Consider the following 12,052-nt stretch of genomic DNA (forward strand, 5'->3'; position numbering starts at 1 on the left):
CCAGCTGAGTGGAGCAGCACCTGATGAGTGTTCCATGCTGCAGGAGGGAGCTTTCTGGACTGCTGTCTTGGATACAAGTGGGATTTTGATGCCAGTGTTCCAGATTAGGGACATTTAAATACTATTGTGATGTCAGACTGCTCAAGCTGAAGCAGTTGTGAACAGGCATATAGGACAGATCTGCAGGCCCAGAGGGACCTTCCACATCAGGAAGGGACGTGTTTAATAGGTTGAAGTAGCACAAAAAGGGATGGAAATTGAACTGCCAGTCTCTTAGTCTTAAGATGAAATAGATATATTTATTGATTACATGTTCCCGTTCAGTTACCTCTGTAATTGTGTACCCACCTGGAAAATTATAGTAAGACTAAATGTATAAATATAAATTAATCTGATTATAGATTTATAGCCCTGAATCTTAAGCAAGTCAATGTTAAGTTCTTAGTATGGATGTAATATAATTTGGTACAATATATATTTAACTTTTTGTAATATTATTTGATAGCATACTTTTTAATCAAAATAATCTGTATTTTTTTCTGAAGTGAATCCAAACGAGTGCTATGAAAACTCCTGAAATAATTATTTCAGGAAAAATTAATGGACTAAAATGTTTATGTTACATTAGCGAATTGCACTTCTGAAGTGAGTAAAGTTTATTTTATTAGGCATTCCTGCATTTTGGTTTTATATTGCTTTTCTCTAGGAAGCAGGGATAGTCACTATTTAAGGCACTTCAGGTTAATAAATGTTGTGCAGAATATTCAATTTTGAAATTGAGATTGAGCAGTCTTTTATTAGGTGTGAGTTTGTTGAGTTTCCAAATTAAAAAGCAACTTTAAGTAGGCAGTACCATATGTTATTTGTATGTTAATTAAAATGTACAAAACTTCTACATTATTCCTTTTTCTGGGTAGACACTTTGTGAGCAAATACAGTCAAATATTTGGAACATTTTCAGACACAAGACAAATACTGTGTGTCTATACTGGGTTTCCTGAATGTTTGCTGCTTCTGTGTCAATTACCAGTTAATGATTAAAATTGATCATTTTGGTTAAGTAGCTGTTGACTTCAAAGAAAATGTGAAAGACAAATTTTCAGCTATTTGTGTTTTGCATGGAAGGGGAAAGTCAACATGACTAAACATCTTGTATTTAAGTAATTTGTGTGAGAGAGAGATGGGGTTTACATTTAATCGTGACTGACAAAATTACCAGTAAGTGTCATTTCTTCTGGTAATGCACATTTCTTCTGGTAGTTTTGTTAGTAATAAGCCTGCCCTTTTTTTTCTTATTATGGTGCTATTATAATCAAATGAGCCTGTTATGGAGGAGTCAGGGCACAGATGAAGAGCATGTAAAAAATGAAAAACAAAACTAGGCACAGTTCTGTGCAGGGGAGTAGATATTAATGAATTAGTTGCTTGGGGGCTAATTTTTTTCCCTATTTCATTATTTTTTGCCATTTTAATGAAATTACAGAAAATGGCATCATGGACTCTGAAGAGAGCTGTCTTTGGGCCTTTAAGTTCCAAGTGAATTTCTATTACAGCTTTGGTTTATTAGTTTCTCTTACAGCAGTTTTTGCTGATATGGTGGCACCAACCCGAAAGTAGCATCATTTGGAATTCCACTGTGTTTATTCCTCTGCTTAAAAATAAAAATACTTGTCCAAACCCATCTCATGTCATTGAATAAGAAGTTACGAGTCTCTTGTAGAACTGGGGGAGAAATGTTCTTCTTGCATCCAAATCTGTAGTTCAGGTGGTGGAATCACTTTGGAAGTACTCCTGGACCAGAATGGTCAGAGTGATTTCTGTAAAGATGATTTAATTGCTGTGAGGATCATCATGCAAATAGATAGCTAGTATAACTTTGCTGTAGATTGGGTCTTATATATTTTGGTAAATTTTATTTACTGGAATATTTCATACTTAATGTTATAATTGATATGTTTCAGGCTGGATCTTGTTCCGATCAATCGGTCAGTTGGTTTGAAGGCTAAACCCACCAAACCAGTAACAGAGGTCTTAAGGCCTGTGGTTGCAAAATATGGTTTAAATCTTAATGAACTTGTGGCAAGACTAGTAAGTATCTTTTGATGTAATTCAAATGCCAGTACTTTCTGTCTGGAGAAGATAATGCAATATTCCCTGAAATCATTCCTATCCTGACAGGCATTAAAATAGGTGTAGCTGGATGTTGAGATAAAATACATCATAGTCATAACCATTATTCTTCATAGTAGTTCCCTCAAATATTTAGTCTGAATCTGTTTTATATTCCCCTTCAGAATAAATCCAACATCTTAAATTACCAAACCAGAATTTAGCTTCTTCCAGAGGTCAACTCCCGTTATTAGCCAAGGAAAGTTGATTGGATTAAAGCTTTGTTCCATTATCCTGGAAATCATGAAAGTTGCCTCAAATCCCCTTGCAGAAACTTTTTCTGTAGGCAGATTGATTCAACTTCTCTACTACTGAGCACTTAGCTACATGTTCTCTATACTATTTTGCTGAAATATCCAGGAAAGTGAAGTTACTTTTGTGATATTTCTAGTATGTATCCTCTCATAGCTGAACCAGTCCATGTTTTTAAGATAACTGAAAAGCATGTTGATATAAAGATAACTTCATTTAATAAAATTACAAAATTAACAAAGCACAACCAATTTAGAATATAAAATATCTCACGCATCCTCTGAAAAATATGGTGTGCTGAAGATAGACAGTAATGGTTCTAGAGTATTCGTGCTCACCTACATATTGGATGATTGGTTTTTTTTCCTCCATGTATCTTCTTTTCCCAAATACCATTCTCCTCACAAGAAATGGGTTACAGTCACTGAAATCAAGGTAGCTTTACACCAATGGAATAAACATTTTTAGAGTGGTGGAAGAAGGATGTGTTGAGGCTATGCTGAAACGTAAAGATGCTTTGCTTATTCTCTTTCAAAAATGTCAGACTGCACAAATTTGTTCTGAAAACAGCTTTTTCTCTTATATACAAACTGTGATCCGACTTTAGAATGGTGAGCAGGAACCACTTGATCTTGGTGTCCCTATATCTAATCTGGATGGTCAGCGGGTTGTTCTAGATGAAAAAGAACCAACAAAAGGTAGAGGTGAGTTGGTACAAAAGCTTTCATTTATGATGTCAAGTGAGTTTCATGAACCCTGACTCTGTGATGTGAAGGTGAGAGAAATGGGATTAAATTTAGATTTGTCACATGGAGTATGTATTCTTTTTAACTAAAAAGGAGTGCAGTTTCTGAAGATTGAAGATTAAATTAATCTTTTAGTAAAAGTCCTTTTATTGTTGCTGTAAGAAATTTTGTGCTAGTAATATTTGAGTATTTTATTTGCATTCATCCATATATTCATATACATATTTAGGGACATAGTGCCTAGTAATAATGATGAGAATAAAGTGCCAAATAACTTCTGTGAATTTGGCAGTTATTTAATAAGAAACATTCTGTATAAGTAAAACAGATGCAATTTGGGCAACAATTATATATATTCATATGATAACTTCTTTCTTTAACATGAGAAAGTAGCAGAGCCTACTTTTCCAGTTTTAAGTGATTATTTCTACAGATAGTACTAAAAAGGATATAGTTTGTGATTACCCTAGGTAAAAACAATTAGAAAAATAAAAACTTGTCTGCTGAACAGTTGGCAATCTTTTGACACAATTAACACCTTAGATTAACGTAAGCAGCCTTGAGAGTAAAGGTTTGGTTTCATTAGGAGACCTTTTTATAGGTATGGAACACTTAGTTTTAGAAATTAAATTAGATATTAGGTTAAATGAAATACACTTGGAGCAGAGATCCTCTTTGAGAAGAACTAGGATAATAAAGATGGAGGCATTTATTGAGGAGAATCGCATTTGTCGTTTTTCTAATGAACAGAACCAACAGTTTTTTGGGAAAAAGTTAACAGTCTAAATGCTCCCATGGAGAATTAGTGTAAGGATTGCAAAAAAAGCCTAAATCCAATGTGCTATCAGTGGCTGTAAAAGACTACATTACAGAGGATCATTCTAGCAGAGGGTTGGTTCTGTAACAATGGACCAGGGAAAGAGGGCCATGATTCTGTGTTAGTGTATTTGCTGTAGGCAGGTGAAATTTGAAGGAGCCATTTGGTTATTTAGAAGGTGATAAGGAAGATATGGCAATGTCTGCAAAACAACTGATGCATGAAACAGGTTGGAAAAGGTTCAACATGACCTTTGAATGGTCTTTTCTGCTGATTTTTTTTTCCTTGTTTAAATTCTAAATTTAAGAATTGCAAACTGAATTATTGGCTCAGATTTTAAAATTATTTGATCTAAAGCAACTGGAAATTTAGAATTTAAGTAAAAGTTCAGCATCTTTAAACTTTAAAAGTATTGCCAGTATGAGGAAAATTTGAAGATGGGAGGGAGATTCTGGTAGGTTTTGACTGAAAAGTATCAGGGATATTAACTATGTTCCCTCTTTTTGTTTTCTGATACATCTCTGAGCAATTTTAAAGCAGCAATCTGTTTTGTGAATCATTGTCACCTAAATATTGCTTCTTTGGGAAATGACGAATTGGTAGTTATGGGAGGCATGTTTATGTTTATTGTTTACAGAGAGACAAAAAGCTCAATTGGTAAAACAGACTGCAGTTGTATCTAGTTCAAGAAGTCAAGCATCTACTGTAAGTCTTCTGCAATGAATTTTATCCCTTAGATCATCTCTTGTTTCCTTCTAGAAGTCTATACTAAAGGCTGCATTCATCCATGATTTTGAATCAGCTAAATTATGTAACTAGATTGAATATAGCTACATCTCATCTGATGTTCTTCCACTGTCAGCAGCATCTATTTGTGAGAACTTTGTCTTCATGTGTTGTACTTGTTGTTTTGTGTCTCATTGGCTTATCTGTGTTTGAAAATGATTTGAATTACTCTGAGATGCAAAGGCCCTTTCTGCTACGTGAATTCTTCAGAGTAAACAATATTATATTGATTTATACATTTTTGGGAACTACTATGGCAAATGTTCTATGCCATAATCAAGACAAAACGAAAGCATTCTTTGCTTTGTTAGAGAAATGTGTTTCCAAAATAACTTTTTCATTCCCTTAGACCATATTATGTACACAATGATATAGCCTACATGTAAGTAGTACCTTAACTTTCCTTCTAATGCAGGGAGAGGGAAGAACTCTAGGAAAATCTAATTCTATCAAAATGAAAGGCGAAAATGGAAAAAATGCTAGGGAAGTCCGGCTGTCAAAGAGAGAAGACTCTATTGCAAAGATTGGAAAAAAAAAATGTCAGAAAATAAATTTGGATGAAGCAGAGGGTATGTGAACTTTATAGCTTACATATTAACATAAGTAGTCTTAGAAAAATGAGAATTTTGTATCTGTGTGGGATAAGGTGCCATGTGTTTGATACTGCGTTGTGAAATCAGTCATGATCATAATATTTTTGTTTGCTGTGTTTGAATTGTCCTTTTTTTTTTTTTTTAAGTTGAAGGTATTGTTAAAATACCTATAGATAGATGTAGGTACCTAGTGGGATTTTCAAATGTGAAAGGTACCTAATTCCTGTAAAAAAAACAAAAGGAATTAGTTACTCAACTGCAGTTGAATATCCCATTTGATACCCTTTGCAAGCCATGTAGAGCTTGCCTTTCTGTTCACCTTTATGTAAGTGTTCAACTCACTGAAAGGCATTTTACACAGTAGTGTAGATCCTAACTTTCTCAGGTAAGAATTTTTGTAGTTTCTGCTGAAGGGCAGTACAGTCTGATAACTGTGGAGGAGCTGTGATGGGCAACAGCAAAACTTAGTTTATGTTTGGCATGTGCCCTGAAAAGGTGCTCGGAAGTAGAAACAAGCATTGGTAATCTTGTATATTCTGAGTACTGTTTTTATCTTCATTACATCTTGATAGTTCTGGTGATACCATTGGAAAAAAAACTCAAAAGAGAATTTGCTTTCTTATAGAAAGATGTCCATGGGAGAAAGAGGAATAAAAATGATGTAGCACTAGAAATCTTGATAACCACCCTCTGCCCTAGGACATGAACTGAAGCAATTGCTTGTCTTGTCAGCCCTACACGTTCCTCCCTGTTTTCCCAAGTAGAAAAAAAATCAAAGGAGTAAAATTTACTGCTGAAGTTACCCAGTATGCATATCCAAAACCTGGTTATGCACATTTATACAGCAAATGAATGTTTATCTGTGAATGTTCATCTGTGAATAAATGTCCACTGACTAGAACTGAAAAAAAAAATGCAATGGCTAAAAGTTTTATTGCAAAATAGATATCTTTTAATGTAAGTGTTATTACAAAGTATTAGTGCATTTTGAATTATTTTTTGTTGCTTACTATTTTGTTAACTTGTTTTCCATATTTTAATATTTTCATTTTTCTTCCTAGGACTGAGTAAAACATTAACATAATTTGAAAACTTCAGAATTCGAGGCTTTCACATTTTATTTTGAATTTTGTGAAATTTGTCAGAGTTCGGAAAATGCGTACCAAATGTTGTAGACTGTTTTTTAATGAAAAACAAACAAAAAAAACCAACTGTCCTATGAACTTTGAAATTTCAGAAAGAAACATTTTTGTATGACACATCCTAGAAATGTTGCATGTTTTAATATATCTACTGCCATTTTTGCAAAACTCTGGCAATAAGAAGCATTTGGAAGCTTCCGTCTTGTCTGCGTTCAGATTTTATGGCATTTGACAAAGCATGTTGAGAAGTCACTTTTACAAATACATTGCAAAGCCTGCCAAATATGAATAGAGGACTAGGAATAAGGTCATACAAGTGCAAGCGTATGACTTCACATTATGCTAAGTTCAAAGTGATGTTAACATTCTCTTGCTTGGTTTTGTAATGGCTTTTGCTTCAAACAATATTTATAAGCTGGATTGAAACTATTGATTTTAATTAACCTGTTGGAGATGGCCTTTTTAAGCATCTTTTAATATTCAGTAGTTAAAGAGCTCTCTTCTTGAAAAAGTAGGACATGCAGAGACCCTATATTAAGAATTACATATTTTTATATGTTTTGTACCAAAGAGTTTTTTTATTGTTGCGATGCTTCTTTTTTGAGGAGTGGTATAATTCTTGGTTTATGATTGATAAGTTTCTTGTTGCCAAGTTTTGAAACAGTGTTGATTTACTATGAGTATTATTTATATATAGAATCATATTAAACCATTGGATATCATCATTAAGGACATGATCAGAAAATCACTTCTAATTGTGTTAAAACCTCAATAAAAAAGCTGCCCCATTGCTTTTGGTAATGGTTCCTTGGATGGTTATTGACTACCTGTAAGCTACTGATCCATTTCAGCACCAAGCAAAAATGGGGTTACTTAAATCATCATCTGATCATACCCTGTGATGATAACATCCTGGTTTAAAACTACACCACTAATTGAATTTAAGCTGTGATAAAATATAATTAAACTGAGAGAAATTCAATATAATAAGGAAGTTCGCAACATTCTGAGTCTTTGAATGTTCAAATGGCATGGCTATTTTTGAGTTAAGATGGGTAAAACCCATCCAGAATATAAAAACGTGCACCCATTGTCTGTAAGACCAGAGCCTTGTTTTGTATAAAGAATTTAAAAAAATCCTGTGTGTGTGTACAGATTTATTAACTGCGTAAAATAGAAGATGTGTTCAAGGCTCAGTGAATTGCAGCTGTTCTAAACTGCAAAACTCTTACAATAGCAATGCTGATGGTCTTAATTATAGTGATGCTAGTGAACATTGCTGCAATTGAAAAAGTTCCTAATTAACATGGGATCTTATTTCAAGGCAGCATTGACAGAATTGAAGATCTTCATGGAAAATAAATGTGCTGAAAATGTACGTTTTAATGGCATTGCACTTTCTGACAAAAACTTGTCAATTTTGGGTTTTTCCCCAATAGAATTTTTTGAACTCATATCCAAAGCACAAAGTAACAGAGCAGATGACCAACGTGGACTGCTAAGGAAAGAAGACCTTGTTCTTCCTGACTTTCTTCGTTTACCACCCACTGGGCCAGAACCATCCTCATCTACTCCCGCAGGTCCTAAAGGCTTCAACAAGCGAGTTTCAAAAAATGATGGCAGTGATGGATGTACATCACCAAGTGGAAAACAGGAGTCCGTACAAAACTTTAATGAAAATTCAGTTAAGAAAATGGGTTACTCAGAAAATAAACATAAATCTGCCTTGGCAGCGCTCCACAGTCAGAAGACTTTCAGTGTTCCTTTTAGTCCTCCATTGTCTCCCATTCCGCATGCACAGGAAAACAATGCAGCAGTGTGGAAAAGGCAGTCAAGAGAATTACAAGCCGAAGGCATACAGATGGTAGATGATGACAATGTGGCAGACTTGACTCTTGTGGCTGAAGGAGATATTAGTAGCCCTAACAGCACTTTGCTACCACCGCCACCACCGACACCACCGTCAGACATCAGTAAACTCACAGAAGCCAACTATCCACCCCCAACTCCTTTTGCAGGTAATCAGGAAAAATCTGGATATCAAAGATCCAATTCAGGTATTTCTAGATTTTAATAGTCTTTCCTTTTATGTAAAACTACTTTTCCTTGGCACTGTTAATCAGTATTTGGCACCCATTAAAACAAGAAAGAAAATTCTCTCTGCACCTTAATTTTTTTTTTACAAAAAAAAAAAAAAAAGGAAAAAAAGATTTTAATTGCCTTAGTCTGTGCTAACTGTAATATTTCTGGTTGCCTTTAACAATGTACTTTTGTTTGGATTTGGCGTGTGCCCAGAAATGGACACATGCAGACGAACGTTTGAAACATATCCATGTGCTATAATTATCTCATTCACCCTCAGAGTACAAAACAGGGTGTCAGCATTTTGAGCTCCATAGCACTGTTGTGTTCCAGATTTTCTGATCCATTTCTCATAATGAGATACATGATTAGGGTTTGGAAGTTTAAGTACTTTAGCAAAAACCCTAATTATATGCTGAAATTGCAGTACTGTTCATGATTAAAATCTTAAACGGATAAACCTCAATTTAAAAAATATTTCTCTAATAAATTAGATATTTGTGACTAAAAATAAGAATGTTATTTTTTTTAACCCGTACTTTGCTACACAGAGAAATAGATTGCATCTACCACACTTCTTCCCAGAATATTCACATGTCAAATAGCTCTTTCTATTAGATAATTTTAAAGGAAATATGTAACTTTTTCAGGATATAAGTTTCATGGTCTAGCAGTATCACAGAGCAATATTAGCCCAAGGCTGAAATATGGAATTTCTTTATAAACACGGACTCTAATAATAATTGCTATTACCAGAAACAAGAATTTGAAGACGATGGGTGTCGTGACATTGACATTTTACAGTCATTGTACTGTACATTTTAATGTAAAATATAAGAAGAGGTATCTATGTGCTACATTTATTTTTGATGTTTCACAAACATATGGTGCCATAATTTGTATGATCACATTTCTTTGTGATGTGGGAATATACATTTTAATTATTTATCTTTTTACACAGAGTATTTGATACTGTTCTTTATCTGTATGGTTAATGATTTGTAAATACTTCTTTGGTTGTTGGATGCTTATAAATGGCAATGCAAATTATTTCATCCTCTTGGTATTTTAAAAACAAATTCCTTTATTAGTAGTATTTGAGAAATGTTCTATAAGTGCTACCACTTAATTTCTGAAACTGAGTATTGGACGGACTTGTAACCAGTGCCTATGAATAACAGAACCACGAAATGTACTTTGGACATATTGATGTATATATGCATAGATTTGTGTTGGTGTCTTTCTGATAATATGACAAGTGTACAACATAGGTATCAATTTGCATATTTTTCAGTGAAAACTGTTAAAAAAAACCCATTTGCACTTAAAAAAAACTTCATGAATTTACAATATTTTAATGCATGCCCTACATTTCTGTGTAACCACTGAGCTGTAGCTTTCCCTTTTCCCACTTTCTACTTTTTACTTTGTAGAAATCTTTGTGTAGTTTTCACATGTATTTTGTATCTTTGTTCTCTCAGGAGTAATAAATTCTAGGCCTAGTTACACAAACTGGTTTTAAGCTTTGATTTTCTTCATTGTTTTAAAAATTCTTTCAGTCCTGATTATGAATTCTGATTGAAATGATCTTCTTATAACAAACAGATTAATAGATATGAACTAGCAATTACCGTGACACAAAGCTGACAAAAGTTAGATTTATATAATTATTTAGATATCAAAGGGCAAATGCTGTCTTGAGATGCTGGTGGGTCACATGTGGAATCCATAGCATTGACATGTGCTCCAGAAGGCAGATAAGACAGGTGATTTCTTTTAAATTAGTCACAACAGGAACTCCTGAAAGGAGAATCTCTTCTGTCTGTGGGTTTGTGGGCTAAACTTTATATTCATTACTTTCCTTCTGATTTTAGACTAAAGCAACTCTTCCTGGGTCTCCAAGAAATGAGCTGGTGATCTCAGCTCATTTGATGTGGAGTAACCAATGTAACCACCTCTTTGTTTGGTAGTCTTGGGTAAGAAATGCAGGGTTGGATGGGTGCTGGAGACTGCATTCCTCTTTTCATTCTTAGAGATGGGTCCTATATAACAGCTCTGTGTGAAGCCTAATTGAAAAAAAATATAATTCTGCAGAGAGGCATGTCATGCTGTTAACTAGGTCTCATTGTGTTCTGGGGGATGAAAATCCAGTTTTTCCAAAAGTCACTGTGTTCCCACATATCTGTGGGCCTCTGTGAAAGAAAAAGAAGCAGCTGAAAGTCCTGTAACAGTTCCCCTTTTAAAATGATTCAGAGTTTTTCACAAAGAATAACTAAAATTCTACATATTGAATTTTAATTTTTTTAATGGATCTTAATTAGCATGTATGCCAACTGGTCTTCTCTACTTTCACTGGTGATTGTGGCTTATTTTTCTGTCATAGTCACCTGTGAGAGATGTTTAAGCAATCAAACTAATTCTGCAAAACTAAAATTCTAAATTTCTCTTAGCTTTGTGACAAACCAGATTCCTTTTTTTTTTTTTTTTCTTTTCTTAGGAATAACAAAAATCTGAAGGAAAGATGTGAAACCCTTTGTTTTTTTGCCACAACCTTATTGCATACAATAACTATATTCTGTGCTCCTCTCACAATGCACTCCTATTTTATGGGAACTGTATTCTACAAAAGAACGGTGATTTTATGGAAAAAGTATGGGCTCAAACAAAACTTTTCTGTTTTCATGATTTCACAGAGTTTGCATGGAAAGGCTGTTCAGTGGTGTGCAGAATTATAATAAAGACTTCTGGAAACTCCCCAGTCAAGAATCAAAATCTCAAAGGACTAAATCATTAATAACGGTTGCTTTTTTAAGTGCTTTAATGGTTCTTCATTCATAATCTCCTATCAATGGAAATCTCATTTCTAATTGGTTAATTCAATTAAGTTGTTGGGATATAAAGAAAAGGCATGACTACTTAATTTGAAGAGGTCTGTAATCTTGGTTTCACATTGGCATAAGGGCAATGATGTGTGTGCTTACCCTGCACATGTTGGGCTTTTATGAGTTGGGTTTATTTGTGCTGGGAAAAGGACTGGGGGGTAGGAAGTGGTCCCTCATGTTCTGCAGGGGACAATGTGCTGATGTAGTAAAGCCAGGCCAGTATCCATCCCTGCAATGGGTAACTCTTGAGGGTTTTTTTCACTTGGAGATCTAGAAAGCAAAATATGACCAATGGAAGAGGGTAAAATGCTCAGAGCTTGTGAGAACATATTTTCAAATGCAGTTCTTAGCTTTCTGAAACAGCTTTAGTGTTTTTATACTGTAGTAATACTTAGCTATGAAGTAAATATCAAGTCAGTTAGCAACACAAGAATCATTACTGATTCTGGTTGCATTACTCATCAAGAGAAAATGTCTTTATTTTGAATAAGCCTGCTAGTTCTGGCAAATTTCCCACTTTAAAAATCAGAGATTTCTGGAATCTGAAGACTAATTCTTCATGTCTCTACATATAAGGGTGGTG

The 12,052-nt window shown here is 34.3% G+C and overlaps 1 protein-coding gene across 6 annotated transcripts in view; it reads left to right on the top strand.

The window, feature by feature from the left end:
- Positions 1–12,052, top strand: part of RGS12 (regulator of G protein signaling 12) — an 89,275-nt gene that overhangs the window by 64,048 nt on the left and 13,175 nt on the right. For 3 of the 6 annotated variants that reach the window (XM_050337964.1, XM_050337970.1, XM_050337968.1), the window contains 5 exons: positions 1,962–2,088; positions 3,029–3,125; positions 4,622–4,689; positions 5,186–5,339; positions 7,945–8,562. In XM_050337964.1, the coding sequence (XP_050193921.1) occupies positions 1,962–2,088; positions 3,029–3,125; positions 4,622–4,689; positions 5,186–5,339; positions 7,945–8,562 (1,064 nt within the window). Of the gene's footprint in view, positions 1–1,961; positions 2,089–3,028; positions 3,126–4,621; positions 4,690–5,185; positions 5,340–6,424; positions 10,100–12,052 lie in introns of those variants that run through there. The other 3 variants (XM_050337965.1, XM_050337967.1, XM_050337966.1) reach the window with 3 other exon arrangements.

Source organism: Myiozetetes cayanensis, unplaced genomic scaffold (genome assembly GCF_022539395.1).
Source record: "Myiozetetes cayanensis isolate MyiCay16 unplaced genomic scaffold, myiCay2020 scf7, whole genome shotgun sequence".
NCBI classification, from domain to species: Eukaryota; Metazoa; Chordata; class Aves; order Passeriformes; family Tyrannidae; genus Myiozetetes; species Myiozetetes cayanensis.